General features: G+C 42.8%; 1 protein-coding gene across 2 annotated transcripts in view; it reads left to right on the forward strand.

Moving 5' to 3' along the window:
- The window catches only part of cyfip2 (cytoplasmic FMR1 interacting protein 2), a 28,142-nt gene extending 13,913 nt beyond the window's left edge, over window positions 1–14,229 (forward strand). Inside the window, exons 8-30 of one of the 2 annotated variants that reach the window (XM_015015361.1) lie at window positions 1,248–1,376; window positions 1,947–2,051; window positions 2,208–2,296; window positions 2,456–2,693; window positions 2,907–3,059; window positions 3,746–3,885; window positions 4,005–4,152; window positions 4,399–4,552; window positions 4,665–4,821; window positions 4,909–5,005; window positions 5,088–5,164; window positions 5,242–5,350; window positions 5,426–5,545; window positions 5,625–5,824; window positions 5,908–5,995; window positions 6,094–6,237; window positions 6,400–6,490; window positions 8,871–9,004; window positions 11,050–11,122; window positions 11,243–11,337; window positions 11,449–11,687; window positions 12,904–13,051; window positions 13,979–14,229. In XM_015015361.1, coding sequence (XP_014870847.1) covers window positions 1,248–1,376; window positions 1,947–2,051; window positions 2,208–2,296; window positions 2,456–2,693; window positions 2,907–3,059; window positions 3,746–3,885; window positions 4,005–4,152; window positions 4,399–4,552; window positions 4,665–4,821; window positions 4,909–5,005; window positions 5,088–5,164; window positions 5,242–5,350; window positions 5,426–5,545; window positions 5,625–5,824; window positions 5,908–5,995; window positions 6,094–6,237; window positions 6,400–6,490; window positions 8,871–9,004; window positions 11,050–11,122; window positions 11,243–11,337; window positions 11,449–11,687; window positions 12,904–13,051; window positions 13,979–14,146 — 3,096 coding nt within the window. In that variant the 3' untranslated portion in view covers window positions 14,147–14,229. The remainder of the gene's footprint in view (window positions 1–1,247; window positions 1,377–1,946; window positions 2,052–2,207; window positions 2,297–2,455; window positions 2,694–2,906; window positions 3,060–3,745; window positions 3,886–4,004; window positions 4,153–4,398; window positions 4,553–4,664; window positions 4,822–4,908; window positions 5,006–5,087; window positions 5,165–5,241; window positions 5,351–5,425; window positions 5,546–5,624; window positions 5,825–5,907; window positions 5,996–6,093; window positions 6,238–6,399; window positions 6,491–8,870; window positions 9,005–11,049; window positions 11,123–11,242; window positions 11,338–11,448; window positions 11,688–12,903; window positions 13,052–13,978) is intronic. The other variant, XM_015015362.1, reaches the window with a different exon arrangement.
- The last annotated feature ends 297 nt before the right edge of the window (window positions 14,230–14,526 follow it).

Consider the following 14,526-nt stretch of genomic DNA (forward strand, 5'->3'; position numbering starts at 1 on the left):
TTTTTTTTTTTTTTGCAAAATTTTTGGGCCCACCGGGTCCCCCGAAGGGGGGGGGGGGGGGAGAAACTATCTTTATTTAAATCTGTCATAATAATAAACCGTCTGTCTGACCTGCTGAAACTTAAACTTAATAATGTCGAAACCCACTGGCGATAGAAAGCAGATAAAGGAGGACCTCATATTTGTGCTCTGCACGGTAACAGGTCTGAAAATTAAACAGCGCTCCGCAAACCAAGTTATCCTCTGCCTCAAAACTAGAAGGAAGCAGAAAAAAGGTCTGGCGAACCTTCAGGTCCTCGCTCCTGAAGTTTATTATTTAATTCGAAAAGTTCAGGCCAGGAAAAATAAATCTATGTTAAATTAGTTTTTACTTTCCCTCCAGCCACGCTCAGCCGTACAAGAGTGGAAATAAATAGTGTCTGTTGAACAATATTTGGGATTTGGAATAATAATATCTGAATTCAATAAACTTAAGCATCGAATAAAACTTGGAGGCATGCGTAGAAATTTTGGTGAAGTGCTATAGAACATCAATGACCTCGTCAGCTCATCTTTGAGGTCAATGATGGGATGAACGAGGTTGAATGCAAGTAGGACAAGGGCAGGTCATTTATAGTTTGCTGGAAATGCAGATTCAGAAACTTCAAAATCATTCGAGAAGCCATGACAAAGTGGTACATGGGGCCCCCAGGTATCGACACGTGAACAAACACGGGTCCCTAAAAACGTTCGGGGTTTGATGAATGTCAAAACGGCAAAAGAAGGCTTAGGGTTGTGTTGCCACTCTGGGAAAGGGGAAATCTTTGACTAGGTGAGGGAAGGACAGATGGATATCTAAAAGTTTAAAAACAGCCACCTTCTGTAAGGAAACGCAAAATGTATTTTAGATCTCAACTTCGCCTGAAACAAAAAAATGATATAATTCGCTAAGACGTTCATATTTATGAGTTGCTTTTCATTCTGTCCACTGGTGCCATTATGGACATATTTGACTGTGGACTGACCTCTAAAACAGCAGGACTTGCAAAACGATGCAGTGATGTCACAGAGGTCGTTTAAAGGCTCCCCGAAATGAGAAACGCATCAACTTTTTGTGCATTTTTCTCGTTCCCCTTTGAGTTCAATAAAATTCTTCTGCATAAGAAAAATAAATACCTGTTCTGGGAATTAGCCGGTGTTTTAGCATCTGAAGCCTTTTCTGCTGTTTTTTTTTAAAATTTTTTTTATTTATTTTTTCCCCCCCATAGTGCCTGCACCAACAGCTGGAGGTGATTCCAGGTTACGAGGAGCTTCTGGCCGACATCGTCAACATCTGCGTGGACTATTACGAAAACAAAATGTATTTGACGCCCAGTGAGAAACACATGCTGCTAAAGGTACTTCTTCATCTGCTTCCAACTGGGGCTGCAACTCACCGTTATTGTAGTTCATTGATTATTATCATCGATTATTCTTTCAACTGTTCTGACGATTAATCGGATGAAAAGAAAACGCGGCACATTTTGCACGTTTTCCACATTTTCCAGCTCAGCCCTTTCTGCTTGACTTAACAAGCATACGGCTAATCTGATTTTTTTTTTTTTGAATATTGCCATTTTTTTTAAATAATTGGATATCAAAAGATGCTTAATAGGATATTTTTTTCTTTGTTTTACTGGATTTGAATAGGTTGGAGCTAAAACTGCCACCTGAGGATTTCTTTTTATTCTAAATGCAAGATATATGCGTCTTGTGCAGTTTTGACTTAATTACTGCTCTTAATTGCAGCCTGTTTTTCAGTCTACAGACTTATTGACGATTATTTCAATAATCGATTGATCCAATTAATTGTTTCAGCCCTGTTTCGAACCTGTAACAAACATAATGAAACCGTCTAATCTCAAGCCTTCTGAGAATTTATTTATTTTTTTTGCATTTTCAAAACATCTCTTCCTAATGTTTGCCAGGTCATGGGTTTTGGCCTCTACCTGATGGACGGGAACGTCAGTAATATCTACAAATTAGATGCCAAAAAGAGGATCAACCTGAGCAAGATCGACAAGTTCTTCAAAGTAAGAATGCTTGGTGTTTTTTTTTTTTTTTTTTTTTTTTTTTTTTTTTTTTTTTCTTTTTTTTTTTTCTTTTGTTTAGCTCGTCTGAGATGCAGAAACGTGTCCAAATGTCTGTGTGGCAGAGGGTAAGATGTTCACTTGATGTGTTTTACTCAGCTTCAAGTCGTGCCTCTGTTTGGAGACATGCAGATCGAGTTGTCACGCTACATAGAGACGAGCGCTCACTACGAAGAAAACAAGTCCAGGTAAGACCGCACCGCCGACCAAACGAGACAAAAGTTGCAGCTTCCCATCGGCCTCGTTCAAAAATCCCATCTGCTCTCGCTTTTCCTGAACCTCCCCCTCCCCACCCCCTACACACACACACACACACACACACACACACTTGCGCGCCCCGTGCCCAGGTGGACGTGCACCCAGAGCAGCATCTCGCCGCAGTACAACCTGTGCGAGCAGATGGTGCAGATCAGGGACGACCACATCCGCTTCATCTCGGAGCTGGCACGCTACAGCAACAGCGAGGTGGTGACGGGCTCGGGCCTGGACAGCCAGAAGTCGGACGAGGAGTACAGGGAGCTGTTCGACCTGGCTCTGAGGGGCCTGCAGCTGCTGTCCAAGTGGAGCACGCACGTCATGGAAGTCGTGAGTGAAGAACCAGGAGGGTGGTGGGTGGGGGGGAGAGGATCGATGGCGTGTTCCGCTGCGAGAATCACTTTTTTTTTTTTTTTTTTTTTTATTTACCCAAATGTCGATATGTGTGGATTTTGAGATGTTAGCTTCGTTTTGGTGTTTTGTTTTTTTTTTTTACCATTGATCTTTCCAGCTTTGACAAAAACACGGTTTTGTCTCCCGCAGTACTCCTGGAAGCTGGTGCATCCCACGGACAAGTTCTGCAACAAGGACTGTCCCGGCACGGCGGAGGAGTACGAGCGAGCCACGCGCTACAACTACACCAGCGAGGAGAAGTTTGCCCTGGTCGAGGTTATCGCCATGATCAAAGGGCTGCAGGTAAATGTTTGGAAATCATATCTGTAAGCCAGTCAGGGGTCTGCAACCTGCAGTTCAGGAGACACAACTGGCTCTTTGGACCTTCTGCAGCTCAGAACTGAAAAACTAAAAATGATGAAGAAAAGATTTAAAAATAGATCTAATAACACATGCATGTTTTTGCTATTTTCCCCCCCCGTGGAATAAATGCATTTAATTTCTATAACAGACCAACACTATAAGCCCCAGTCATTTTTCTTTAGACCTATTTTTCTTGCTGGAAACTATGCAACTATCAACAACACAAGAAAAATGTAGCCATCATCTTTTTGAGAAAGTTTTCAGTTTTTCTTTATACGTAAGGAAAAAACATATAAAGGGATCTGGCCCTTTTTAAACCAGATCCCTGCTATAAAAAGCGTCTTGCGAAACCATTCATCCCCATTGAATGTTTTTACAATTTGTTGAGTTGCAACCACAAAGCAACCCGTTTTACTGGGAGCTTTTTTGCGATGCGCTGTCTTTCAAGGCATACAAACAAAAATATTACTAAAAAAACATTTTTGTTTGTCCTCTCTGAGTTGATCTTTCGTAAAACCAGCTTTCACATACAAGCTAATTTCACACACAAACAGCTGGTATTCTGCATATTTCAGTTTAATTCTTAATTAAAAACAAAGCATTACTCTGTGTCTTGTACCGTGCAGGTTCTGATGGGTCGCATGGAGTCCGTCTTCAACCAGGCCATCAGGAACACAATCTACGCGGCTCTGCAGGACTTCGCTCAGGTCACCCTCAGGGAGCCTCTGCGCCAGGCCGTACGCAAGAAGAAGAATGTTCTCATCAGGTTCCTGAAAAACGACAACATCAATACCTCTTCTAATGTCGCCGAACAATAATTCAGCAAAGAAACCGTCCTACCTGCACCAATTCCTTTTTTAAATTTTTTTTTCCTCTTCTCCGTAGTGTCCTGCAGGCCATTCGAAAGACTGTCTGTGACTGGGAGGGAGGAAGAGAGCCTCCAAACGACCCCTGCCTGAGGGGAGAGAAAGACCCAAAGGGAGGTTTTGACATCAAGGTGCCTCGTCGAGCAGTGGGACCCTCCAGTACACAGGTAAAGAAGATTCGTCCCTATTAATTTATTTGGAACGTCTTTATCTGCTGGCTCTACCCTGCGATGAGACAAAGTATTCTCAAAAGATCAGTAGGATGTAGGATGTCACTTGCTAGATTATTCTTGGCCCAATTTGGAAATTCCTCAAAGAACTGCATGGCAGAAGACAAAACGAGCTTTTTCTCTAAATCAAGAGGGGAAAAAAAACATAGTTTATTTATTTATTTATTTTTTTTTTTTTTGCAGCTCTACATGGTACGCACCATGCTGGAGTCATTAATAGCTGACAAGAGTGGATCTAAGAAAACTCTTCGCAGCAGCCTTGACGGACCCATCGTGGTGGCCATAGAGGACTTCCACAAGCATTCCTTCTTCTTCACACACCTGCTGAACTTCAGCGGTGAGTTAAAGCACAGTATAGACATTATTTCAGGTCATATATTTGACAAAGTTCCCGCCAAAAGTTTGTTTTTCAGCCAACATTTAGTAACCCCTCTCCGTTCTGTCGTCAGAGGCCCTGCAGCAGTGCTGCGACCTCTCCCAGCTGTGGTTCAGGGAGTTCTTCCTGGAGCTCACCATGGGCCGCAGAATCCAGTTCCCCATCGAGATGTCCATGCCCTGGATCCTGACCGACCACATCCTGGAGACCAAGGAGCCCTCCATGATGGAGTAAGACGAGCTCACTGTTGCACTCAGCCTCAGCCTGTCCTTTGGAAGTGAGCCGGTAATAACAACTTCAACTCCTTCCTCTTCTAGATACGTTCTGTATCCTCTGGACTTGTACAACGACAGTGGCTACTACGCTCTGACCAAGTTCAAGAAGCAGTTCCTGTACGACGAAATCGAAGCTGAGGTAAGGGACAGCGGCAAAAAGATCCAAATCCAGACAAGTCGGTCAAGACTCCAAAAGTTCACTGACTGTTGCCTCTTCTTAGGTAAACCTCTGCTTTGATCAGTTTGTGTACAAGTTGGCAGACCAGATATTTGCCTACTACAAAGCAATGGCCGGAAGGTATTATCAACAGCACTTCCTAAAGATCCGACAATCTTTGTAGGCTTCCCCTAAATACATTTAGGTCTTCTCCACAGTGTCCTCCTAGACAAGCGCTTCAGGGCAGAGTGTAAAAACTACGGCGTCATCATTCCGTACCCGCCGTCGAACCGCTACGAGACACTGCTCAAGCAGAGACACGTGCAGGTACGCGGAAAACCAAAGACGCGTTGCTCTCACGTCGGTGGACCCGATTTACCGGTTTGACTGTGCATCTTTCAGCTTTTGGGTCGATCGATTGATCTGAACCGCCTGATCACCCAGAGGATCTCAGCCGCCATGTACAAGTCGCTAGACCATGCCATCAGCCGCTTTGAGAGTGAGGACCTCACATCCATAGTGGTAAGAACGCTGAGAGAAGTTTGCTCGTTGCTCCTCTTGCATCATGCCTTCTCACGCCGCTCCCGTAACACCTGGCCAGGAGTTGGAGTGGCTGCTGGAGATCAACAGGCTGACCCACCGGTTGCTGTCCAAGCACATGACCCTGGACAGCTTCGACGCCATGTTCCGCGAGGCCAACCACAACGTTTCGGCCCCCTACGGACGAATCACGCTCCACGTCTTCTGGGAGCTCAACTTTGATTTCCTCCCGAACTACTGCTACAACGGATCCACGAACCGGTCGGTTTACTCATAGATCTCTTCAGATTTCTTATTGGCTTCCACCTCTCGGTGTTTAACTTTTTTTCCCCCTCTCCTCTCAGCTTTGTACGCACAGCTATTCCCTTCACCCAGGAGCCTCAAAGAGACAAGCCAGCCAATGTGCAGCCTTATTACCTGTATGGGTCCAAGGTAAGTTGACGTTCCGTTTTGTTTTGGCTGCGTTTAGAAGAAACTAGCTGAGACTTACATTGTCTTTTGTCTCTCTCTTTCTTTGCTTTTTTCCTCAGCCTCTGAACATTGCCTACTCCCACATATACAGCTCCTATAGAAACTTTGTCGGCCCGCCTCATTTTAAGACCATCTGCCGCCTCCTTGGTTACCAAGGCATCGCTGTGGTGATGGAGGAGCTACTCAAGATTGTCAAAAGCCTGGTATTTTATCTTAATTGGGTTTTTTTTTCTCCACACTTACAAACACACCTCTTCCCCCTCAATGTTCTGGGTTCTAAAACTTCTTACTCTCTCTTCTTTCTGTGCACTCTCTCCATTTGTTTGCCTGACGTCGTCTATAAATCTCCTCTTGTCACTTTGCAGTTACAGGGCACCATCCTGCAATATGTAAAAACTTTGATAGAAGTCATGCCCAAGATCTGCCGTCTGCCACGCCATGAGTACGGCTCCCCAGGTGAGCTGAATTAGCTGCAGCCAGTGGGGCGGTTTTTGATGAGGGCGATGTGGCTCGCCGTCCAGGGCACCACCCCATCAGGGGGAGGCGTGTGCGCTTGCTTGTCAACAGGGAGTGGGACTCTGTGTAGTCACAGACACAACTTCAGTTTTATGAAAACTTTCTTAAACAGACTGTTTGCGGCGGACAATTACAAAAATTTAAAAAAAAGAAAAAAAGTGTTATCCTTTTTGTTCTTTCCACAGCAAAATTGAATAATTTGTTACATAACTACAACTTTGCACACCCGCAAGTATTCCCAAGTGTCAGAGGTAAACAAACTTCAAATAAGCAATGAAAACGGGACCCTTTAAAGCTTTATAAATCGAATGCATGGCTTTCTTGTGAAACGTGCGGCCAGTGAATGGAAGCAGCTGAAAGTCTTAATTTTCTACATATATAATAAGGTGGTTTACTGTTGATAGTTAAATTGTATAATTGTAATAGCGTAGTTATCAAACGTTTATTCCAAAGACACATGCTACTTGAACCCTATAAGGCTGTATTGTCGTCTCACTCCAACTTGTTTAGCTGTTAAACGCCACTGCAGCTAACGCTACACATATAGCAGATGATGATAGGTAAAACACTCCTGCTGCCGTCAGACGCTCTCTTGTTCACTCATGGTGTCTCATTGTCTCGGCCACCTACTTTTGCGTAACCAACATCCACAGCTACCTTGACGGTTTGGCTGCTGACGTCTCGAGAGCTAGCTGCCCCTCCCAGTGACTGCATTATGATACGTCATCACCACACATGCGGACATCATCCAGGATGTCCCGACAAAACCCAGAACAATGTCTCTGTGCTACTCTGATTTTGTAAAGACCCAAGGCCTGCCTCTAAAGTTCAAAGTGTCAGGTGAATTCACTTTGAAACCTGCTTTTACAGACAGAAAAGGTTGATTGTGATCTAATCTAAATATAAGGATTTGGCCCCAAAGTATGACAGAATTTGCTGTTCAGGTGATACTCTCGTGAGACTTGGTCGCAACTTTGACAAAACATAACATCCATTGGAGTAAAAATGAATTTAGTCTTATTTGTTCAGCACAAAACCATATGCTCACTAAGAATGTGTTACTCAACATCTCCTGGTGTTACCTCTCAGTATTATTCCTGACCTGCTTCCATGTCTTTATCCAGACTTATAGTGCAGATGTCAGTCAGATGGGATTATCCGTACAAGGATTTAGTAATCTGTAGATTACTGATGTTCCTTACCTTGAGCTTCTGAACTTGAACTTACCTCTCTAAATGTGGGTCAGAACAGCCATACGAACCGGTTGACATCACCCCGATTTAACCCAGAAATACCTGATTAACAGCCGGCTGGTGAGGTTACATTACACACATCATGATTAGAAACCTTACAGTGTCGAGTAATATATGGTGCTGCAAAAAAAATCCCAAAAACATATTTTGCCCCTTAGATATTTCTTCTATTTTTCTCTTTTAGTCCCACTTCAATATTTCAGATGAAAATAAATAACGGAGACAAAGATAAATGGACCAAATTCAAAATGCAGTTTTTCAGTGGTGATTTCAGTTAAGAGAGAAAAAAAAAGTTTTCAAACAAAACCTGAAATGATCTTTAATTAGTCATAGGTTTTGATTCGGATCTGCAGGATCAACACGTCTGTTAAATAGAGCCAGCCTATAACATGAAGTAGGTTAAAAGACTTGAAAAGAAAATCAATTCGCTACAACTTGATACATAAAAAATAAAAATTCAGCAAGAGATGAATAACAAAGTAATTGAAGTGTATACAATTTTGGAAGAAGTTTTGAAGCGATTTGTAAGGCTTTGGGTATACAACACACCAAAAGTGCCACAAGTTGGACAAAAGCATAGATGAGTGAAGAGCCGTCTCAGTCTGGTAACTCATCCAGGATGTCCCGAAGGAACCCAGAACAATGTCTCTGTTCAGATCAGAGTTCATGCTTTGACATTAGGAAAAAGAAATGAACAAACTGGCCATATGTGGGATGGAATCAGAGACAATTTAAAGAGCTGACTAGAAATCCTTCACAACGATGTGAAAGACTCTTTTCTAAGGTGTCGCAAATCCTTCATGTCAGTTGTTACCGCCGAGTGTGGCACGACCGGGGATGGGGGTTTTTGAGGTAATTTCTTTTTCGCTCGTTTCTAATAAGTATAGAGATTGTTTTTTTTTTGATTTTGCAGTTTTCTGTCTGATATTAACATATTTGATAAACTTATCTAAAAAAAATGTTGGTGTGACAGTAAGGCAAAAAACAAAAAAGAAATGTAATACTTCTGTTAATTCTGATTTCCTAAAGGTTTCGTGAATTTATTTTCTCTCTCCTGCCATTTCAAGGCATCCTGGAGTTCTTCCACCACCAGCTCAAGGACATCATTGAATACGCCGAGCTGAAGACGGACGTCTTCCAGAGCTTGAGGGAGGTCGGGAACGCCATCCTCTTCTGCCTGCTCATCGAGCAAGCTCTGGTGAGGCCTTTCCGCCGCCGTCTCCCTCTAGCTAATCTGCTGTAAAGTCTTCCTCGCCTTCTCTCCCCGACCCTTCTTGTGATTACCTGCGCCGGGCGCCTGGAGGGTTCTGCTCGCGTTTATAGCCTCGACTGTCTCCGTGTAAATCAAACGATGCGATCGAAAACTGTCAGGCTTGTGGGTGTGTTTAGTGTTTGATCTTTGATGATGTTTTTTTTTTTTTTGTCTTAAACACAACTCTATTTTTCATTACACGCTGGCAACTACTGCAGGTGGTAAGGATTTAGATTTTGTTGATATTAAAATAACATAGAGACCATTTTTGTTTATTTATTTTTTTTAATCACTTATTATTTTTTAACATATTAATGAATTAATTTGATTCATTTTATTGCACATATACAACTTCCATCTCCAATCAGCCATGGAAAAAAAAAAGGACTGAGATTTTCATAATCTACGACAAAGTGAAAATGTTTAGGGCATGCATCACGACCTTGTTTGTCCTTGCAAACGGGCTTATAATCACAAAACTTAAAATCTCAATGTCTTTGTCTTCCATGGAGGAGGTGACTCCATTCTTCTGGCTGGTTGTTGACTCAGACTTGTGTTTTAATTCTTTGGTTTTATTTCCGAATTACCTTAAGTTTGACTCCTTTCATGCCTTGTTACTCATGTTTTTCTCAGTATGATTTCACCATTTCTGTGTGACTGCACTGACTCAGTTTGTGTGTGTGTGTGTGTGTGTTGCTTTGGATCACATCCGAGCGAGTCGGTTTGTTTGTGTGGGTGTCTGATTCTCATCGTTGCATGACTCTCGTCTCATCCACTACAAGATGTCACTTTGTCGCATTTAGTCTAATTGCCGTCACTAACAATCACCTTCACTTTAGTGTTGTCGCATAACCTCACATCGAGTATCACAATAAATCATTCTATATTCATTTAGTGGTTAAAAATTGCAGCTTTTTAGGGTGTTTTCAGTATAGACTCGGTTTGACCGAGGAACAAAATTGCAACGGGTGTTAAATTTTCAGCTGGTGCGGTTCGGTTTCGCACCGCACTGTGTCAAATGAGCTGAACCAATTGAAAAACCTGTTCACCCTCTCGCCTGTGGTGGCGCTGTCCCAAGAACCACTACAAAAAAAAAAACAACAACAAAAAAACAACAACATAAAAACCTCTGAGCAAGACACTGAGCACAACACCAAAAAGTATTTATTTATTTATTTTTTACAAAATGACCTGTGCCACAAATATTGGCACCCCTGCTATCGAATGTGTACGAGCCTACTTTTGCCAAAACCGGAAACGAACAATAAGCAGAAAGTGGACAATAGCACAGGGCATTTACGGGTAAATACAACCAAAATAAACGCGAGAGCCTGGCGCTAGCTGGAATCATAGGTTGTGGTCTTTTGCTAAAGACTGCAAAGAAATCCCAATACCTCTAAAATATGACGCCGCTACATTTTTGTTTCCATCTTGTGAAGAGGGAAGTTGCGCTCATGTCGTCTTTAGAGGTTTTCATGTCGTTTTTGTCAGCAGTTCCTCTTGTAGCGCCACCGCAGGCGAGATGGAGGCCGAAAGCAAATTGCACCAGTTTGAACGTATAGTAAATGTTTCAATGTTGGTCCCCAATCAAAACGAGTCTGCCGTTCTGAAAACGCCCTTAGTCTCTTATGGCCTTTCACAAGGATAAAACTAGAGAAGAGCAGTTTGGACTTGCAATTCTGTCTGCATGTTTTCAATAAAAAGTATTTCAAGAAAATAATCAGTCATTTTGGCATTACATCGGTCACTGCACAGAGATACAAACTCGTAATTCTCTAAAAATAAAGCATACACATTATCAAATAGCCTGACTGCAGAGACATGAGTTATTGAAAAAAAAATGTCCACATGTAGTATATATTAATAACTTAGTTAAACTAAAATACATTAAAAAAAAAGTTGGCTGTCTGGATGCAGGGTAAGGCTGTCAGTAAAGCAAAGTGAGTTTAATTTGTGGCTTAAAAGTTTCCCTTGACATTTTGCTTGACCCTTAGTCCCAGGAGGAAGTGTGTGACCTGCTTCATGCCGCCCCCTTCCAGAACATTCTTCCCAGAGTCTACATCAAAGGTAGACTGAACTTCGGATGGCTCACGGTTTCCAAATTTTGGGAGATTACTCCTGCAGTGTGTGGCTGCCCACTCGGAGCTCTGCTGGTTCTGTAACTGTCCGGTTCTCTGTGACACGCAGAGGGAGAGCGACTGGAGGTGAGGATGAAGAGGCTGGAAGCGAAGTACGCCCCTCTCCACCTGGTGCCTCTCATCGAGAGGCTGGGAACTCCTCAGGTCAGTGTAATCCCTTCATGGCTGGGCTGAAACTAAATAAGTTTTATCTATCTATTTTTTTTTTCTACAAAACCCAAAACAAAAACGAGTTCTTCTCTTTTTAAACTCCAGCAAATAGCCATCGCGAGGGAGGGGGACCTGCTGACCAAAGAGCGCCTCTGCTGCGGCCTCTCCATGTTCGAGGTCATCCTGACGCGCATTCGCAGCTTCCTGCAGGACGCCGTGTGGCGCGGGCCCCCGCCCACTAACGGCGTGATGCACGTGGACGAGTGCATGGAGTTCCATCGCCTGTGGAGCGCCATGCAGTTCGTCTACTGCATCCCCGTCGGCACGCACGAGTTCACAGCGGAGTGAGTAGCATCTGGCCGACAGCTGCGCGGCACTTTGAAGAGTTTTGCTTCCAGGTGGGAGCTGTCAGGAGCGAAAGCTGCTAATTGTGATAATGTGAAGGAACTTTTAACGGTAGAAGTTGTTGCAATAAAGAATAAGGGCATGGTTTTTCACGCTGACATGGCAGTCGGCCTGCTGTTTGTACACAAAGTAGGAGCAGAGGTCCAGACAACACCTTCTGTTTGGAAGAAAATGCTCTGATAATAGTGTCTACATAAATTGTTTAAAATCTATATTACTTTTTTTTTTATTACAACATCCATGTAAACATTTGTTTTTCTTTTTTCATGATATGTCTTGATAGAATTCTTCAGAGTTAGATTCTAGCTGGATATCTTCATTGCTCCAGAAGTGGGATTTCTTTTTAACAAGCTGTCTTCTTGCTCCGCCAAATCCTGTGACGGTTACAACAACATCTTGTCTCTAAAAAAAAGAAAGCACACTTGTATTTTTTTAAAGATGTAAAAAAAAAAAACTTAAATTTATAATAAGTTAACCTGGAACTTTTAAGCCCAACTATGTTAGCTGTGAAGCAGTGTGCTGCTGTATGTTGAGAGAACATGCTTCTGCTATACGATTAAGAATGTAACACTTTTTGCTTAGCTTTATAAAACCGAGGTGGTCCGAAGAAGCTTTTTGCATGGCACTCATTAACTCGGACTAATAGTCTAAGCACTGGTATGTTGCTCTGTAATCTAAATGATGCCAGACATCCTTAACTACTGCGATTAAAATGTCTGTCCTTGTACAAAGAGCTCCAACTCCCCAGATGGTGAGCTACTATAACAAACCATCTGGCGTGCCAGGTTAGGAAGACGGGTCTCAGGCTGTGCTGAGAATGAGTGTTTTTAGAGCCGCTTTTGTTTTTGATGCATTTTTCCTCCTTCCTTCCTTCAGTTATGTGCTTTCTTTGGTCGGTTTTGTCAGATAGAGAAAGTAAAGTACTGACTGATGCGCATCAGAGAGCGGATCAGCCCGAGGCGAGCGGATGTGTTCAAACAGGCCTTCGAAAATCCGTTCAGACCGGTCAATGCAGAAATGCCGGCGAAATATTTTTATTCATAGGCCACTGTCAGGCTCAGAGGCGAGATATTGTTAACACGGTTTGCACCCGCTCGGGGTCGCACTAGTTTGCGGAAACTCATCTTGTGTTTTGCGTGCGCCTTTCCCTTCCAGGCAGTGCTTCGGGGACGGGCTGAACTGGGCGGGCTGCGCCATCATTGTGCTGCTCGGACAGCAGCGCCGCTTTGACCTCTTCGACTTCTGCTACCACCTGCTCAAAGTCCAGAGGCAGGACGGCAAAGACGAGATCATCAAGAATGTGGTGAGTGCGCGCCGTCCACGGCGTTGGAGGGGGGCATGGAAATGCACACTGTACTTTTCAGATTTTTATTAGTTGGAATTTTTTTTATATCATGTGTCCTGTACCATTCTCTTCACTATTATTCTCCTCATAGTTGTGATGTATCACGTAAAATTGCAAACAGAAAATAAAATTCCCCGCCTTGTAACTATCTCTGGGGTTTGCAAATCATTAAACCACCAAAGAGTGATTTTAGCTGCCTGGGATTCCTACTTAATAGCTGTGTTATAAATTATGCTGTATTATAAAAGAAAAACGGTGAGAATGTTTTTTTTTTTCTTGTCTTAATGTTGGTAACCTTCAGCTTTTTTATAATAACAACAGAGATGACGTGCAACAGATCAGCATCTTAGTAACACTTAGGCAAATGTTCTTAACTTCTTCCTTCACATTAGCTTTAGCATCTTACATTAGCGATTAGCGCTGCTGGCATTACATCGCCGTCAGTCTCCACGTGTCTACAGATACTTACCTTAATTTTGTTTCCAAGGCTGCCAGAATTTCCAAATCTAGCCTGAACCGCTCGGAACATAAAAAGAGCAACTTTTACAGCCTTCCTGTTACTTGATCAAAGTATTGCTCTCTCTCTCACCCTCTTGAAGCCTGACTTATAGCTTGACATGTCTGAGGAAATGCAGTTTTACTTTTAAAAAACTTATTTCATCTCTGCATTTCCTCTGACTTCATATTTAAACACCTAGCGAATTCTCAAAAACATTGAACTTGGATTGTAAAAAAAAAAAAGAAATGTAGTTTTTGAAAATCCTCCAATTTTCCCCCATTATTAGTGACAAAAAGCAAAAAAAAAAAAAAAAAAAAATTCCAAGGGATATAAAAATGCTTTATTAATCAAGACCACCACTTGTGCTTCATTGTTTTCCTCTGCAGCCACTGAAGAAGATGGCAGACCGCATCAGAAAGTACCAGATCCTCAACAATGAGATATTCGCCATCCTCAACAAGTACATGAAGGCGGTGGAGACGGACAGCTCCACTGTGGAACACGTTCGCTGTTTCCAGCCCCCTATACACCAGTCCCTAGCTACCACCTGTTGAAAAGGAAGAGCCTTGAAAAGATAGTGCACACACAGACATACTCTAAAAACATACTCTCTCGCATACGCACCTACACACACGCATACATTCCCTCCTTTAGCTGTGATGCTAATCTCTGCCTCGCCGCAGCAGCTTTAAGAATCCACTGGCAAATCCATCTCAGTTTAAGTTACAATGCGACTGTCTTTACGTGCTGAGGTGAAGTGGACCAGAGCAGAGGTTGAACTGTACATTCGCATCTTTTTTATTTTTTTTAATTTAATTTTAGATTTTTTTTTTTTGCGTGGCTCTCGCTCTCGGATTCATGCATGCCTTCTGTTATTTCAGCTGCTGAGTTTTGCATTGGACCACCGACGTATTGGATGGATTAAAGTAAAAAA

The sequence above is a fragment of the Poecilia latipinna genome, unplaced genomic scaffold (genome assembly GCF_001443285.1).
Source record: "Poecilia latipinna isolate Pla-1442-1.1 unplaced genomic scaffold, P_latipinna-1.0 Scaffold1905, whole genome shotgun sequence".
In the NCBI taxonomy this organism is placed as follows: domain Eukaryota; kingdom Metazoa; phylum Chordata; class Actinopteri; order Cyprinodontiformes; family Poeciliidae; genus Poecilia; species Poecilia latipinna.